The 19,542-nt window shown below is 39.6% G+C and overlaps 1 protein-coding gene across 1 annotated transcript in view; it reads right to left on the bottom strand.

The window, feature by feature from the left end:
- Nucleotides 1-19,542, bottom strand: part of snd1 (staphylococcal nuclease and tudor domain containing 1) — a 181,017-nt gene that overhangs the window by 109,875 nt on the left and 51,600 nt on the right. The window contains exon 16 of the mRNA XM_024292246.1: nt 10,845-10,954. Within this exon, the coding sequence (XP_024148014.1) occupies nt 10,845-10,954 (110 nt within the window). The remainder of the gene's footprint in view (nt 1-10,844; nt 10,955-19,542) is intronic.

The raw sequence follows: 19,542 nt of genomic DNA, 5'->3' as shown, positions 1-19,542 counted from the left end.
AGTTGAATGAATTTAAAAAAAAAATGACCAGACAACTGGAGATGGGAGGATCAGGAAGGTGGAACCGCTTTGCGGCGGGGGCCAGTCATCGACAGCTCAATAACCCAACAAGTGACGGCCGGCTGACACGAAACACAGACACACACGGCGCGGTTGTGGGGAAGCGGACGGGTGAGGACGATCTAGATGAACAGAGGCGGGTGTTTGTGTGTTGGGGTCTTCAATCAAACTCTGCAGGAAAGAAAAAAAAAGAAGAAGAAAAAGGACAGGAAGCATGGGAGGAAAAGGCACAGAGATTGACTGACTCTTTTTATGATGACAGCTGACTTAGAGAGAGGGAGCGTGTGCGTGTGTGTGATGCATTTTAACCCTGCAGCCAAGACGACGTCGATGTGTGGCAACTGCTGTGTTGTCAAGGGAACTATTAGCACTGAGAGCCCAGTGTCTGCTTTGTCCTTGCTTGTATAAACACAATCTTCCTGCATGAAGAAACTGTTTCTCTTCATAACCTCTGTAAACATTTAAAAAACAAGCCGCGTTTCAGCTGAACAAAAAAAACAGCCGCTGCACTCTTATGCTTTTGATATATGTGTAAAGACTGATGAATGTGTGAGTCTGTCAAAACTGTCACTATGTTATGTCGCGATGTCACAGTCATCAACAGAAAGGAATCTGAGCGTAAATAAATCACAGAAGCCCGGAGCCATTTCCTCGGGGTGGCTCATCAGATTCAAATGAAACATGGTGAAGGACACGGAGATGCAGCCTCCAGAACACACAGAGCGCAGGAAAGCAATAAAGAGATAGATCTGCTTCAAACAACAATCAGGCGACTGAGCGAACACTTAGTGAGCAGCAGCACATAGAGCAAAATCTGTTCGCCCCTCCACCGAAAAGTACCTGCATGCTTGGCGAGACAGGAAGCAGGAGAAAAAGAGAACAATGAAGTGTGGATTTGAGTGGCATTAATTTAACGAGTGGCATAAAATGCTAATGAAGTGAACAACAATGGCAGCAAATTAAGAAATAAGCGCTGAAATGAGGCTGCTTTATGAGGCAGAACAGTAGATGAAAAAGAAGCGGCTGACCGCAGACAGCTTAACAAGACAACTCGCGGAAAATAAAAATCACAATAAACAAACTTTTTTTTTCCTTCCCTCAAACTTGTTTACAGGGAAACAAATCTTTAAAATCTCACTTTGGTGCGTTAGTTTAAAATAAAACTTCTTTATGTAATCCCCATTTCTAAGTAATTCTAAGTCTCTACTGTCGAGTATAAGGGAAAGTGAGCTAAGATTGTGACTAAAAATAACATCCTATAGCAAATAAAGTTTTTGGATGAGTCAGAAATGAATAAAAATAAAAAACAAAAAGCCAGGCTATCGGATAAATAATGATGTTTTGCCATTATGAGCTCTACAACTTGGGAGTAAAAGAAGCAGATAAAACAAGCCTTTTCCGCTTCAATCTCTTTTTTTTTTAGACAACTCTTTTGAGTTTTGTATTGAAAATATTTGCAAAACAAACTTAGCTTAAAAATACACAAATGTCAATTTTTTACACCATAAAACTCAAGATTTATCAAGTGGTTTGACACCAGAAGGACTTTCCAACACTAGTCTTAAAGTACAAACCAAGTCTCTTTTGCCTCGTTGGCACTGAGCAGTCCAGACTGGACCGGTCCTGGACCAGTTTAGAATGGTCTGGCCCATTCAAATGAGTGTTTCCGTTAAGTGTTGGACCATTAGGGTGAATGCGGGTGTAGAACGATGACGTAGCTGTGCGTCATGACAGTGCGACTACAGCAAAAGGGAATGGTAACTACGTAGGTCTTTTTTCACCTTTTTCTTATTTGGTTTATGCTATTTCGTAAACATTGTTAAAATAAATATTAAAAAGTAAATGTTTCACAAAGCATGATTAGGGATCGGTAACAAACATTTGTTGGCTGCAGGACGTGAAATATATATAAGGGTGTTGAAGAAAGAAAAAAAAAAGCTAGTTTCTAGCCTGTTCCTGTGGTGAGAGTTATGGTTCTTGGAAAAAAACATAAACACAGAAATGTGCAATTTCGCCACTAGGGGGAGCAAAAGAAAAGCAAGACCGGCATAATAAGAGAGAAAAGAAATAAACAGAACGTCTTTGCACGCGCGTGCCACGTCTGGGTAAGATACAGTTTAATTTAGTTACATTTTTCATCAATTTACACATTAAGTTTTTAGGCTCATTTTTTCTATAGACTGCTCTTGAGTTTACCATCAGGATTGCTTCAATGTCAACTGTAAATTTGAATTTTTATTTTTTTAGCAAGACGCATTTTATTTGAAATCATTTGGCCTCTGTGAATGAATGTGTAATAATAAGGGATTAAGCTATTATGTTGGTTAAGGAATTGTTTTCCAGCTGAGAAAGAAACCAACAAAAACAAAGCTACTGATAACAAGTTGACCATAGGGTATTTTGCTATGATGTTACTGGTCCGACCCACTTGAGATCAGGTTGAATGTAGTCCCTGAACCGTGACCCCTGTGAATAAGAGATGGAAAGAAATAAATATTCTTTGCAGGCAAAGAAGAAGACTAAATTTTCGGTTTGGATCTTGAGTCGGGAAAAGCGCTGGTCAGATGCTTACTGTTGTCATATCATCAATGATTTCATTGCGAGACGACAGTAGCTCCGCCCTAACTGGTCTGTTCCATTTTTCCATGAACCTACAATCAACGGGGTACGAATTGGTCTTAATAGATCCATTTTATAATAGAGACACTCAAAATACCCTACCGGTCCGGTCTGGACCGCTCACTAGAAACAAGACATTTGTGCATTAAAAATAATACAGGGTTATGTCAGGAAAGGCATCCAAACCGCCAGTCCGAATCAGTGAAAGCTGATTGTGGCGCCCCCTGACGGCATAACTAATCTTGAACTGCCAACGCCAGATTGAAATTGGGAGTTTAGGTAGAAAATAGAGGAGGCGACAACCTAAAGTGTTCTATTAGAGAAGAGAACGTGCGTGAAGAGCATGAAACCATTGGCCTCATTGATGTGGACGAGTGCTGCAGTGCCCTTCATTTAGAGGAAAAAGGCTAAGAGGCTTCAGCTCGTCTGGAAGTACAGTGTGTGCCGGTGTCGCTGCGACGTTTTGGCGGACCGCGCTTATCAGAGTGGACGTAGAAGTTGCAGTTCTGTCACACATGCTTTCAACGCAAGGTCGCTCTGGGAAGAAGAAGAACTGCGGCGATAAAGCAGCGGGCAGGTTTCTCCCCTCCCCTCCCTCCCCCTCTCATCTTTCCATCTCCTTTCAGGCCCATCTATCTCTCAGTCACTGCAGTGGTGTGAATGCGTTTATGTGGGCCACTCAGTTCACCTTCAGGCTATAATTCACTACTTTCAAGGAGCAAAAGCAGCCCGACAGTGAAACCGATACACACCGAGGCTTCGAGTTCAAAAAAACCCCAAAAGATGAACCCCGCTCGTGACACCAATTAGTCCAAACTCAAGCAGACAGGCCATTATATAGACTTTTATGTATGGTCAGTGCTCACACAGCTACTAATACCATTACACTCCTAACAAGGCTTTTGGAGATCTAAATAACAGATTTAATTTATATTTAAATGTGATAACTAGCTCCAACATAACTAGCATCTACATCAAACCACCACGATTATGTATTAGGGACAGAAAAAACAAATAGGTCACAGGTGTCCAACACTCAACAGAAGTTCTAGTAGTCCATCTGAGGGGTATTTAAACTGTTTGGCAACTATTCTATGCCCTCATCGGCCACTCTTGATTGGATTCCTGTACTATAATCTTCAAAAGCCCCATCTGGGTCAGATACAATATGATGACACTTCTTTTTATCTCTTTCTTTTGGCAAGAAGTCATCCGATGGTAAAGAGCAGTAAATAATACTTTTATAGGTATGGCTCCGGCTGGCCTGTCACGCTCACAGTTATGAACTGGACGGGGACAGATCGTGCCCGCTACTATAAAGCAGCAGTAATGTAGATGTGGAGCTGCCTTTTACACTGGTGGTTTGTTCAACTACACAATGGGATGAAAAAAAAAGAAGGACCTGAGGGGCATTTCAGTCCCCACAGTCTGTCTCACTGACCAGGAAACCACTGCATGAATTATTCATTATGTCTACTCATTCTATGTGCTCTCAGAGTGTACGCGTCTGTGGAAATATGTGTCGGGACAACAGCAAAAATAAGTCAAAAGTAAACAAAACGTGTAAACGAGGCAAAAACAAAAAATGTAACGAATAAAGATGGCGACTGTTTTCAAAGATTTTAATAACTTCATGAAACTAGGAATGCCACAAACATTCATTTTATTAGTCGACTATTCACCGATTATTTTTTTTGATTAGTTGACTAATCGGATCATTCGTAAATTCATTAACTTTAAAATTGACGTGTTAAAGCTATATGCTAACTAAGAAGATGATGGTTTATTAAACCTTTATTAAATCCTACAACTTCTTTCCTTCACGAGTTTCTGGCATTAAAATGAGCTGTAAATCAAATGATGTCAGCATCTGAAACAAAGGAACTACAAAAGATTAAGGTTTTACAGACTCAAATTTAACAAAAGTGACGTGATCCCTCTTTAGCGTCATCATACTCTGTCCCAGCGCGCTTCCTCTTCAGAGGCTCATGCATCACCGTTGTGCTGGCATGGAACACAAGGTCTGCTTTGCAGATATTGCATTGGACACTTTTGCCTTTTTTTATGTTATACACTTACAAGGTTCGTTGGTGCGTTCTTATGGTACTCAAGCCTTCCTAGAACCTCCTGTGATATCACTACTCACCCAGATTAGTACTAAAGCACATGTGAGTCAAAGACGAAGCCATAGTGAGATTCAAAAAAAAAAAAACGACTAATCGAAGATTGATTTAGTCGTCAACTATTTTGATAGTCAACATAGTTGTAAATAATTGAAAAAGCCCTACATGAAACTGAAAGACATTTCCGTGGGCCACTTGCTGCCCCTCAGTTACCATTTTGCGGCCCCCCGATTTAAAATGAAAGTTCAATATCTACAAAGCAATATCTTCTGCGTGTCCATACTTCTTTGATTATATTTTCTTTGTGATGTTTCAGCTTGCTTTATGCTTAAAACTTTGGATTTGTTAGTGTGGTTGGATCTGGTCGTCAGAAAAGTCCTTAGCAACGGTTGCTAGCGTTGTTATCCAATGTCATTTTAGTTGACAGACAAAAGACCAAAGATACGGATGCAAAAACACATTTTTGGCACTAATGGAACCCCATACGGCCCAGCCTCATCCAGACTCTGCCTTCAGTGGCCCCAAGGTAAACCGAGTTTGAAAACCCTGATTTACATGCTCTCCCACTAGCTTACAGGTCCTCACAACCCTAACTAACAGCACCAGTGGAACAAAAAGGGTGAGCTACATCGGAGCTCTCAGTTTACAGCTCGAACAAGGAAAACCAAGACGTACATGGATCTAATGGTCTACAAGTGGATGAACTGGAATGGAGCGGATACGTTTTTTTTCCTATGTAACCACTACAATATTTTTTAAACAGATTTTTTTCTCTGCTTGTGATTCTGATTTCTTATAAAGAAATACTCAAAAATGTCTTTATGTCCTCTATCATTAAAACAGAACATGCTAATAAAATTTCATTGGAGTGGGTTTTTAAATGTGTTTACCTTCATCTATAAGTGGAAAATAACAATATCAGAGATCCAATCCATGCATGACACACTTTTTGTTTGAAATAAGTCAAATCTATTGATTTCAGCTTCAATGACCACATATGTGAAATAGAAGTGAAGAAAACACCCCCCAATTATCCATTATCCACAGTTATCTTCTTTAGACTTGTAGTGGTTTAATAAGGATTACTATATACATTCCGACCGAAAAAAAAGCCAAATCCTCTTGATATTTGCGAAGGTATGGGGTTTATAAGCGTTTAATTAAAATGCTCACCAAGAAGAGTTATTAAGGCCGAGATCTAGAGGCAGGCATTAGCGAGACATCTGTGATGCCACGCTGGCACAGTGACTCATCGGCGCTCCACAACACAGCCTCCTGCAGGCCTGAACGCGGCCCGTGCCAGCTCTTTCACATGGCAGCCTGATGCATAGTTTGCAGCTCGCGAGGCGTTTAAGATCTCATGCAGAATCGCATGGCACCGAAGACAGGAAGCTCCAAAAGAATCATATTTTTTCATTTGTTTTTATCACTATTAAGTGTAAATTAGAATCTTCTTTTGGCTTCCGTTAAAGACTAAAAATAAATTGAATTTATCTGGTCATTTCAGACAAGGTTAAAGGAGAGGTAGGGCCTTTTATTTATTGATTTAAAATTATTTTAATTATGTACGAGGTTTTCTTTACTTCATTATGAAGCCTTAAAACAAAGTGAGCTCCATTCTACATACCTGTGTGTTTCTGTGCGCGTCAGCCGGAAACCCGTTCATCCCTCTGGGAGCTCGCATAATCTCTGACAGATGTGCAATCTAACGCTTTTTCTCTTTCCTTTCAGAATTTGCCTCAGGTCCATTAAAAATGTTTACTTATGAGACCGCGCTGTGCCAAGAAGTTGGATAAACAAAATATCCCACAGGGTAACAAGCTGCAGCGACAATCTTTTACCACCAGTTTATGACTTTCTGCATCTGAAATTAATATCTCATCCGAACCGGGCTGGACAGAAACCCGACGTGTTCTGGGGCTTTTATTGTGAAAAATGTGCAGGGATCCAAAGTCGTTAAGATGCAGGACTGACATTTCAGTGCAATATTTCATATTTATAAGACAAACAAACATCACTGCCAAACATACATACATTAAAGTACTAATAAAATGTTCTAAATTATAAACGGGCGAGTTTTCTTACACACCAGCTCCACTTGAAGAATAAATTGCTAAAGGCTGTAAAGTAGCTCCCAACTTTAAAGCATTATGGAGTTTATTTTAGCAGCAATGTCACCTCACCAGGAATTGTCAAGAGTCGACATTTTAGTGGAGCAAATTTGAAAGTTTCACAAACTTGTGTCTTTCACAAAGTTTCATCCGGGATACACAATGCTTCAGTGCGGCAAAAGCCACACATGATATGAATTTGTCCCTGCTTTTCTGCAAAGGTAACTATGTTTTTTGTTGTTTTTTTTACCAATGGAAGGTGGAAACATTTAAAGGAAGATGATAAAAAATAAGTATTTTGGGACTGACATTTATCATTTCTGTACTGTTATGGTTATCTGTCTATAGCATGAAAATAAATAAAACAGTTGTGCTTTAGTGAAAGAAAAAAAGTAAATCAGAATGAATTGCAGACTGTGGATAAGTGAGAAGAAAAAGTGACTGGGAAGAAAGCGCAAGAGTGCTCAAAATGAAACCAAACTTAATTCCGAAGGAACGAGAATAAAAGCATCAGCTAATTACATAGAAGTGAAATACCTCATTACTGCAGGCGGCGGGGGACAGAGTACACAGATCACCAAGTCAACATGTCATCAACTCATAAAGAGACTGGAGGATTTCAAAATGGTGTTGAGGTGGCAAAGGCAGGAAAAAACATTTCATGAATGAAAATATGTCAGCAAAACCCAAATCAAATGTTATTCACCAAAGACCATCTTAAAAACGTCTTTAATCGCGGCAGCAATCAGGTGTTATTCAGAAGTGAATCAACAGCAGAATCACATGCTAATGAAGTCACATATCCATATTCATGTCGGAGTGCGACAGACCTTGATAATGTGTTTTGGGTTTGCTCGCAGTGGAAATGAAAGATGATGAAAGGGATGGATCAGCGGCATGGACGAGCCGCTTCTCTTCATCTTTCTATTTTTTTTATTTCCAGAAACCACAGCACGGATTTTCTACTTGGGGAAAAAAAAAGGTACAAACGTTTTCCTTAAGGTTGTCTTTTAATCCTTAAAGGATTACAAATTTGCAAATAAAAAAAAAAACACATTTATGCCAAAAATAAAAGGTGCTTTGAAGATTTAATCCTCCGAGTTTGTTATAATTCAATCAATTTAGGACCAATACTTTGAATTATTTTTAAATAAAACAGTATAACCTGGGACAGATTGCGGAGGGAAAAGGTGCCGACAGGCAGCTGGATTTCATGAGAGACCAAAATGAGGCCTTGAAGATTGAGATTTACGTCAAAGATTTGTGAAGAGTTTCAATAAGTGTGGAGCAGCAACAATTTGAGAAGCAGCCCATGACGACAGCAGCAGGAGGAAGTCAAGAAACAACACAATACCATCTTCAATGGAGAAAAAAGGGGAGAAAAAGGTACGTGTTTGTAATGGTGATTAACCCTTGAATTGTGTTCGGGTCAAAACTGACCCACACTTAGGTCAATAGAAGATGGGTCATTTTTGAACTATACTGGAAGATGGGTCAAAGTTGGCCCACATATGAAGACGTGTCAATTGTGACCCACACTTGAAGATGGGTCGATATTGACCCACACTTCAAGATGGGTCGATATTGACCCACACTTCAAGATGGGTCGATATTGACCCACACTTCAAGATGGGTCGATATTGACCCACACTTGAAGATGGGTCTATATTGACCCACACTTGAAGATGGGTCGATATTGACCCACACTTCAAGATGGGTCGATATTGACCCACACTTGAAGATGGGTCGATATTGACCCACACTTCAAGATGGGTCTATATTGACCCACACTTCAAGATGGGTCTATATTGACCCACACTTCAAGATGGGTCAACCGTTACCCACACTTCAAGATGGGTCAACCGTTACCCACACTTCAAGATGGGTCGACCGTGACCCACACTTCAAGATGGGTCGACCGTGACCCACACTTCAAGATGGGTCAACCGTGACCCATCCTTCAAGATGCCTCAACCGTGACCCACACTTCAAGATGCCTCAACCGTGACCCACACTTCAAGATGCCTCAACCGTGACCACACTTCAAGATGCCTCAACCGTGACCACACTTCAAGATGGGTCAACCGTGACCCACACTTCAAGATGGGTCAACCGTGACCCACACTTCAAGATGGGTCGACCGTGACCCACACTTCAAGATGGGTCGACCGTGACCCACACTTCAAGATGCCTCGACCGTGACCAATACTTTAAGATGGATACATTTTGACCCAAATACAATATAAAGGTTCAAAGAAATGATAAAATTAATGAGCATTTCATCAGTAAATGCTTGATTGAGGAAGCTCTGCGGGTCTTTAAAGACCAGCTCTGTTTAAAATCAGGTATTTGGTGTTTTTAACACGAGTATGGCATTTTTCTCTTCATGGAGAACATAGTTTTTTTTTTAAGCTCAGAATTGCATGTTTGGATATTTCTGTATGCAAATTGGGAATCAGGACCAGACAAAGAAAAAATAGAATTTTAGAAAAGTTTGTGTGGGGTTGTGGCTATAGTCCCACCCCCAACTGAGGAGAATTTCTGCTGCTCTGTAGAAAACGTCACACATGTATAATTATTTTGGCTAAAAACTTCTTTGTCCTTTGGGAACACTTTGAAAAAAGCTCAAACGATGAAGAGTGTCTTTAAGAAAAGGTATTACAACCCAGTTAAAGAAACTTCAGTTCAGATATTTTACTGTCAATGAACACCAATTTTAACAAATCTATCCCCTAGTTAGCACATACAACTGATTCAACTTTTTTTTTCCTGAGCTTCATATTTTCCTTATTTATCCTTTAAACTCAAGTAAAACACACTTCAAAGTCCTGTAAAGTTTTAAGGTTAAACATTAAAGACTGCAGAGGCATCAGCAAAATCAAAAATCAAGTCCCTCCTCCACAACCTCTGCACTGATTCATAGGGCATCCTTGTCAATCATAGAGCCGTGCTGCCTGCATCAATTATTTCATACTCAAGGCTTTCCAAATATGTTGCTGGATTGTCACACACACACACACACACACACACTCTTAACATTAATCCACCTGCATCACTGCCAAAGGCTGCATTTCCATGACAACTAAACACCAGAGGACAGTGGAGTCAGCCACCCTGCGCAAAAAAAAAAAAAAAAACCTTTAAAGCAGAGATTGCGGCGCAGAAGGAAAGGAAAGAAGGCGCAGGAGAAAGAGTGTGGCCTGGATAAGTGGTGGAAGGATTGTAGCAAATTCCATCATGGCTTTGGTCCGTTCACTGCTTCCCATAAAAACCTATTAGCATGTGAATGAACAGACACAGTAAATGGAGTTTCCTAAAGCCCAAGAGCACTGATCCGCTATCAGGTGAGCTTTCTGTAAAATGGGAATTAGCCGGGAGGATGAGGAGTCTGCGTGTGCATGTGTGTGTTCTGGAGAGTAGTTTACTTGATTGTATAAACCTCTGTCTGAATTTTCGATGAGATTTGACATCACTGGGAGGTGGGGGGGGGGGTGCAGTGCTTTAAGTGCTGTTATAAACATCTCCAGGGAGAAAAGCTATTTAATAAGCATATTAAAGTCAGTTGTTTCATATTTGTGCAAAGTAGCCTGACAGTAAAAAAAGAGAGAACTTAATGCATAAAAAAAAAATAAATAAATAAATAAAAACCTGTTTTCCTTCTAGTTTGTTCAACATACAGCTACACCACCTCTCATGAAAGAGTCAAATCTCTCGGCACCATATTTTGAAAGGTAAATACGATTTATGTTAATATGTTGCTCGGATAAACGCCGGTCAGCTGCAAACGCATTTCCCAGCAAAGAAAGAGTTTCCGTAATTGCCGGCATCCATTACAACCAACCGGTTGGAGTGTTGAACACAAAGATCCTTCCATCTAAAAAAGTAGAAAACACAAAGAGTGACGGGCAGAGTGTTCTGCATCACTGCTTACCTCTCTCTGCAGCACCAGCTCTTTGGTAAACCGCGTGGCTTCGTCGCTGAAGGGTTCGGCCACCTGCATCCCCCCGGGGATATTCCGGGCACTACGCGGACACTCGATGCCTAACGGAGACAGAAAATACTTGAACACTAAGGAAAAATACCACTATGCTCAGATCACTTCAATTTTACTTGTGTGCAACAAAAGAAAAACTACACTTTTTCAAAGTGAAAGACATTTGGAACCATTTCATTAGAAATATTTGAAAGTAGTTTTCTTATTTTAAGCTGAAATGAGGCGAACAGAAATGCAGAAACGCACGTGGAGGTGGTGGTATAGTTCAAAAAAAGGAGCATGGAGAACTCTGCTGAGAACACCTACATGTTATGGAAATGCATGGATGTGAAGCAAGAATTGAAGCCGCAGACTCTTGTTTTGCATCTTGCTGACGTCAATGAAGTGCAAATTTAAAGGCTTGTGTCCAAAACTCAAAGCTAAAAATTACTTTAATTCGGTATTGACTGATAAATTAATTTGCAGACTTCATGAAATCTATTGAAAACAAAATCTCTAATTTTGTTCTGTACAATATTTACCCATTTATGTAAAGTAGATACATGTTCAGTTGTTTGATTTTTTTTTTTCTTTCTACTATATAAGGGTTCAAGATCATTTTAGTAAATATTAAAACATTTAGGCTCCTTGGGATGCTGACAGCATCTTCAAACTGGCTACAAATATCAATGTGGGACACAGAACAGACGAAGATTCTTCCAGTTTTCAGCCGAGGCACAAAGGACTTGATGGAGTAACTATTTAGTTCCACATTAAAAGAATAATAAAAAAATATGTGTTTTCAGACTGTTTAATTATTGTTAATATTAAAAAAGGCAGTTCTTTAAGCTTGGGTGCTATTATTAATGCTTAGAAAAATGTAAATATTCATTTTTTTTCAATAATTAAACTAAAATTGACATAAAAAGGATTTGCAGAGGAGGTAGCAAAACAGCACTTTATATCCTAAATCATACTTTTAGAACCTCATCAGTTAAGGTACATACATTCTTTTCTTTTTCTTCTTTCTTCTTAACTCCAAAACAGCCTTAAAAAACTTTTTAAAAATCCTAAATTAGCCGAAACAGCTAGCGTGTAGCTGAAATAAAAGCTAAACTCCAAAATAGCCTAAGAAAATAAAATAAGAAAGTCTAAATTAGCAAAAACAACAAGCATGTAGCTAAAATATTAGCTTAACTTCAAAATAGCCTTAAAGTCCAAAAAACTAGCAGAAATCTAATCTTTAAAACATATTTATGAATAACGAAAATGCAGGAATATTATTCCAGAATAAATCAACTCAAACCTTAAATAACTTTTCTCTCCTTAAAAATATATTTTTTCAAAAATATACAAGATAGAAATGAGCACAATATAACATGAGGCTGTTAATAACAATAAAATAAAAAGATCTGGAGGGCCGATAGAATTACCCGGAGGGCCGGATCCGGCCCCCGGGCCTCGACTTTGAAACGTGCATTAATAGAAGTGTACCAGGGACCGGGTGGCCATAACACTGCCAGAGTAAAACAAAAGTGATGGGAGCAGAGGGATTTATAAATGAAAAGACATTGTCCAAAAAAAAAGTTTGAAGTAATTGCAGTAAAGGAGATATGCGTTTCTGCTTGGGTTAGCCTGAGTTATAATAAAGGCAGGAATTGGTCTTTTTTCTTCCTCACATCCCCCCCACCCCTCTCCAAAAAACAGATTAATCCCTAGAAAAGAGAGCTCATGGATGTAATACACAAAGAAGTTTAATTGTATTGTAGAAAAAGGGCTTTATAAGCCCACGAAAGCAAAAAATGTCCAGCTTAGTCAAAAAGTTGTCAGAAAAATACTCAAACCCATTTAAAACAAAGGATTGTTGTCCAGCAAAACGCCAGACGCTGATGAAATAATCCCAGTAAAGTTAAATAAAATAAGTCATTTTCATGTGTAGCCACATGCACGGCGCTTCCTTCAATTACATGACCCGACATCACGTACTGTAGCCTCTTCCCTGCAGCGTTTTAACGGGGCCGGGGAGCCACTTAGCACAGCCAATTCCAACATGCGCCAAGATACATAACTCAGGCATGACACCAAGATAAACATCTGGGTCATACTCCAGGATATCCATCTTATCTGATCTCGTAGAGGAACGAGACACACACTGATTGTTCTGACATTACACAACGCGGCAAACACCGCACAAACGGAAGGAGGAGGGGGGCTGATACACAGCTGCTCCTCGCGTTAGCCTGGAGTGCGTGTCCACATGTCAATCCAGCGCGCTTCACATCGTGTTTGATCTGGAAGGTGTGGATCGGAGGTTTTCCCAATGAGAGTCTGAAAATACCACAAAAAAAGGATGCTGGCAATAGCTCCACCATTCAACGGCGTTTGTAACACTTTCCCCCGTATTTCCCACCATTCTCCTGAGGGAGCTAGCCCACTGGTGAGGAGAGGATGCAACACGTTTATCAGGAGTTTAGAGCCCGATGAATTACTCTCAGCTCAAACAAAGGGAGCCTTCTTTCACAGTCAAGATGCTTTTTAAAACGTGGCAGTCTTTTAGGAGCTGCTTTCTAATTGGCCTTTTCAGCTGCAACAACAACAACTATTATTAGATTTGCTCTTTAAGACTCATTATATCAATGCTTTGGAGTATGTTTCTGCTCTCCTGTTAGTTCTTGAACCAAAACAAAAGAATTTCAGAAAGGATTTTGTAGGAACATTGCTGTGTAACTGCTGCTTTCAAAGCCAATCCAACAGAAGGAATTGAAGCAACTTCCTTTAGTCCCCGTCATGTTTTTTGAGTTTAACATGTATGTGTGGCATTTTCCTTATGAAATGTAATAAGAAATCATTGTGTTTTTGCATTTTTCTGTCCGAGTTTCATACAAATTTTACTGGAAAATCTTAGAGAGATTCCACAAAGCTTCTTGATGTGACCACAAAAATGTGAACGGCGGCTCATTTGACAGCAGTTGTAAAGGATTGTAAATCAATGACAGAGCATTTTGATGTCAGCTTTCATTATTTTCCCAATAACTGCTCTGATAAATTGAATGTATTGGTCACAGCAACATCAATAAACATTAGATACGTAGCTAAAAGAGACTTTGGTGAACTGGAAGGAGATATCAGGATTTTGGAGAAAGTTCTGTCCATGAAGATTTTCACTTCCTCATCCGAGCGGACATCCGGATCAGAACCATATGGCTGGACATTACCGATATTGCTTGACATTTGTATGTAGCAGCAGTGAAGATTTATACTAGCGAGACACAGCGCTGTTATAATCAGACAGGGGGGACTCCAAAAGCCACGCCCCCTCAGAGGAGATTTTGGAAACAAAGGCTTCAGATCAACATGAGATGTAGATTTTTTAGAACATTTAGGTTTTGGAAATTTGCTTTATAATCATAATTAAAACACTACTGGAATGTTTTTTTAAAACAACAAAAAAAAACTGTCATAGGGAGACTAATGTTCTTCCTAAAGTGCCTTTAGAAAATATGACAGCCATATACATCCAAACATATCAAAATGTCTATGATAAGGAGGTGCTTTTGGCACATCTGCAGATAGAAATTGATGCTCAGAACGCCACTGGACTCCTTAATGTTATTGAGTTATCCAAGTCCTTTGACAGGCTGTTGACAGGATATCATTAGCAGCCCAATTCTAGCTGAGGGGGTCCAAACATGGACAAAATACATAAATAAATATATAAAAACTCTGAAAAGAAAGCATCTTTACCACCAACGGTTTCTCCAAACTTCTATCTTTGTGCCTTTTTCGATTTGGAACCCGGAAGGTTCAGCGGTGGTTTTAAAATGCAGGTGGGCGAGACGCAAGGGGTCAGAAAGGGAGCGAGGCGGGAGGAAGGGGGTTGCAGCCGGCACACAAAGACCACGCTGTCAGGGAAAATCTCCTGGATTTGGTTGGACTCGCGCTCGCCTTCATCCTCTCGATCCATCATATCACTGTGGCTCTCGTGCAGAAGGGCCCATTAGGTCACAGAGGGCTTAATCAAAGTACGAGCGTCCAGATTTCTTTGCCTTTCAGATATTCAAATACTTTGGGAAGCACATATTTCTTTACTTGCTACCCTTCTGCTGAAGCGTGCCCATGCAGCATAATCTATAATTCATTCATCATCTGCACGCTTACTTTAAAAAAAGTTATTAGTTGCAGAGTCCACAAAGGGAAATTTGCTATATTCTTTTAAATAAAGTTTGCTCTCCTTTTCACAACAGCTCTCACTTGGATATGGTAGATGATTGATTCGTCTGCAGGCTGATAAAAGCTTATATCTCATTTAATGCTCAAGATTTTAGCTGTAAATGTAACACCATTATAGAAATTACATTATGTGGTGAGCCTTAAAATCTGTTTTAAAGCATCAAGATTAGTCAGCTTTATAATGGAGTGAAAGTCAGTAAGTTCCTGATTGCATTATATCCATGCGGGAAAAACTTTATTTTCCAATCAAATTTTATTTAAAATTAGGTTTAATATTGTTGGAAGCTGCAAATGTCCCTGCTGGGAATCAATTCTTTAACTTTAGGTTTCCTGACACTATATAATTGGTTATAAAGGCACCATAGGAATGTAGATCCACTTCAAAAAAGGGCCACAGACAGGATGAAGGCCAGTGCTGACTGGTTGAATTTGTGTTCGAGTGACGGCTGTTTCATCTTTTTGACAGTCCGCAACTCGGAGCAACTTTGCTACTAAAAGTGCGTTTCACCTCCATCCGAAAGTCCACAAAACCTATTAAAGCCAATAAAATTTTACAACCTTTTCACAGCCTGTTCCTCCTTAGTTTCAACAGGCCTTTATAACCTCATACTTCACAGCAATTGTCATTTTTCCCCTCTCTCTTTATCATCTTTTCTTACTTCTTTACCTCTACTCTATTCTCCTTCCTGTTTCTCTTACAAACAGGATGACTCTTTTACCCTTTATCAAACTTGCATGCAAGTGACCCTGCACAGGTCAGCAAAGTGAAAGTAAAAAGGGAAAGGCGTTGTGGGAAAACCAAAGGAAGTGCAGTTTGAACTCCTGAAGAACACCTCTGCTTTTCTTTGAAGCTCGGGCTTTTCTGGCTGCTGTGCCTTCAGCTTCCTCCACCAAGTTTTACAATACTTGAAACTTTTTCAAAAGAAAGAAGAAAAAAAAAGTTTTCTAGATGGAGTTTTGAATCTATGGAGCTCCTACAGGGATATCTAAATAAAAAAAAAGTTACAAAAAATAATAATTCTGAAAAATAAACATTCCGGGTAACAGATTGTGACCAGTGTTTTTTTTCTTTGCTTTTTTAACAGATAGTAACTAGTGTTCACCAGACAGTACCTAGTGCTCACCGGACAGTACCTGGTGCACACCGGACAGTACCTGGTGCACACCGGACAGTACCTGGTGCACACCGGACAGTAACTTGCGCACACCGGACAATAACTTGCGCGCACCATATAGTGTCTGGCGCGCACCATATAGTGTCTGGCGCGCACCATATGGTGTCTGGCGCGCACCATATAGTGTCTGGCGCACACCATATAGTGTCTGGCGCGCAACATATAGTGTCTGGCGCGCACCATATAGTGTCTGGCGCGCACCATATAGTGTCTGGCGCGCACCATATAGTGTCTGGCGCGCACCATATAGTGTCTGGCGCGCACCATATAGTGTCTGGCGCGCACCATATAGTGTCTGGCGCGCACCATATAGTGTCTGGCGCGCACCATATAGTGTCTGGCGCGCACCATATAGTGTCTGGCGCGCACCATATAGTGTCTGGCGCGCACCATATAGTGTCTGGCGCGCACCATATAGTGTCTGGCGCGCACCATATAGTGTCTGGCGCGCACCATATAGTGTCTGGCGCGCACCATATAGTGTCTGGCGCGCACCATATAGTGTCTGGCGCGCACCATATAGTGTCTGGCGCGCACCATATAGTGTCTGGCGCGCACCATATAGTGTCTGGCGCGCACCATATAGTGTCTGGCGCGCACCATATAGTGTCTGGCGCGCACCATATAGTGTCTGGCGCGCACCATATAGTGTCTGGCGCGCACCATATAGTGTCTGGCGCGCACCATATAGTGTCTGGCGCGCACCATATAGTGTCTGGCGCGCACCATATAGTGTCTGGCGCGCACCATATAGTGTCTGGCGCGCACCATATAGTGTCTGGCGCGCACCATATAGTGTCTGGTGCACACCAGATAATAACCAAGAAAAAAAAAAGAAATGGTAACTGGTGCTTCCCAGATACTATCTATTGCTTCACTAGATAGTAACCAAAAAATTTTTCTTAGAAATTAAAATTTACTTCAGTGTCCCTTTAGGGGCTCCGTACAAATCAGAAAAATGTGGCTAAATAAAAAAATAAAAAATAGAATCACAGATGGATAAGCAAAGCTACAAATGGCTTTCAAAAAAAAGCAGAAATGTGTTTTAGTATTAGAAATCATGATGCATCACAGACATTATTTCATTTGAAGGCTACTGTGCCTCCCACAACACTTAAAGAAAAAAGCATAGAAAATAATGTAAAATACATAAAATATGAGTATAAAGGCGATGACTAATACAGAACTTCCTGTTGTAGCAACATTCTGAAAAATCTCATTTACTAAGCAGATGACTAAACTAGTAAACTCAGCCTTTAAAAGCCCCCTTCAATCGTTTTTTTATCCATTTCAAAATCATTAGAGTGATCAGTAGAAATTTGCCACTAAGTTGAGGGCGTGACTTTTAATGCAGAGTAATTTCCCATGATTCTTTTGTTTACCCTCTCCTCCGCTAGCTTACAACCCCAAGCTAACATTAGCAGTGTAACAAAAATGGCGAGCAATATTGAAGCTATCTAGCCGTACAGTTTTGAGCCAGCTCGAACGAGGAAAATATAGACATTAACAGATCCTTGTGTCTGAAAGCAGAAGCTTCGGAATGATTTGAAGAAATGAGCTTGTGGCTATGAAGCCGAATTGGGGCCAGAAAGATTTGACAACTTGAAACTTAAAAACAGAAGACATAAAGCTGAAAATAATGAAGTTTGAACTAGAATAGCAGAAAGTTTCATACACTTTTTTTTTAGCTTAACACCAATATTTCAGGTTAAATTATTTTTGTTTTAAATCTTTTTGGCCTTAATTTGGCTCCATAGTAGCCTGACGACACAACTATAACCCTTTTAACCTTTATAACTTTTTCCATGCTACCGATTCACTATGATATCATAATTTTTACCTTAATTTTCTTTATGCATGTCCTCCTTTAATGGAAAAATGCCACAAGCGGGTATTAAAAGCACAATTTTCACTGTAATGTTTTGTTTCAATGTTTTTAATTCACTGAATTTATGAGACATCTTTTCTAAAAAGACTATTTGTGCCATATTAATGATTACAACATGTTCTATTTTCATTAAGATGTATGCTATAAAGAAAAAAAGTCAAAGACGCCGATGCTGTTTTATGCACAGAAACACAACAAGCTTAAGGCAGGCGATTTCATGGCGCCGACATCTTCTGAATGTGGTCCATGGTGCAGATGGGTGAACAAAACAGGAAAGGATAACTTTGACATGAAGGAAGAAGAGGTAGAAAATAACAGGAGATCAGAATTAAACAGTAGAGAGATAATAGCGGGGTCTCTGCCTTTAAGGGATTCATTTTGTTGTGGGAATAAAAAAAAGGGACATTGGTGATGAGAAAAAGCATCTTTAAAAAAAAAAAAAAAAGGAAATAAGAGGATAAAAACTTGGGGGGGAAATGGGGAAAAAACTGAAATAATTTAAGATTTTCTTTGCAAATGGATATTTTCCAGTGGGAACGCTGCTAATCTGATCTGCACAGAAGTCATCAACTCTAATATGGCTATAAAAGTTTATTAATTACCATCGACTGAATCCATTAGTTTCAAAACAAAAAGGTTAAACACACTTGACTTAAGCAATTCATATCAAAGGAAGAAGTTTGAGAGCTCTGTGGTGAGTTAGAGATGGAGATTTGAGCACAAATAAGTGAATAAATCCAGATATTTGGTATAACTAAACTGTACGCAAAGCAAATGTTTCAAACAGAAACAAAATCAAATGAAATATTTTATTGTACAAATGGTAAAGATTATGTTGAGCAGTGAAAAGGCTCCTTCTTTTTCCCCCTAACACAGATTTGCACATCGCTTGCGGCGCCCGCAGATACAGCCTCGCTGATTTTATTACCGGCTCAAAATTCTAGGAAAATGAAGACACTCGAATAAATTACTGGACCATCAAATATTCTGCACTTCACACAACTCAAGTCCTATTAACACAAGTTTTTTGCTCTGAAAATTTTAGGAAAAAAGGGATATTTTTATTTTAAGATGAAAAACTATTTAATAGATATGATCAGATGCTGAAATGATTCATGTTTAAAACGCAAATACATCTATTTACAACTCAGGAAAATGTAGTATTTAGGATTCTGTTTCTCAAAAATTTTATTTCTTTTTCATTTATGTATTAAAATTAGAAAAACTTGAGCTTTTTAAGGGCAAAAACTATGAATGGGCCAAACAAAAGTCAATAAAAAAGTATTAATAACATGGTTTTACAGAACATATCACTTAAATCCAACTCTTGAACTTATCGTGGTGCATTTCTTCGTTGTGTCCT

This window comes from Oryzias melastigma, linkage group LG23 (genome assembly GCF_002922805.2).
Source record: "Oryzias melastigma strain HK-1 linkage group LG23, ASM292280v2, whole genome shotgun sequence".
NCBI lineage: Eukaryota > Metazoa > Chordata > Actinopteri > Beloniformes > Adrianichthyidae > Oryzias > Oryzias melastigma.
This window is presented reverse-complemented; position numbering and strand designations above follow the sequence as displayed.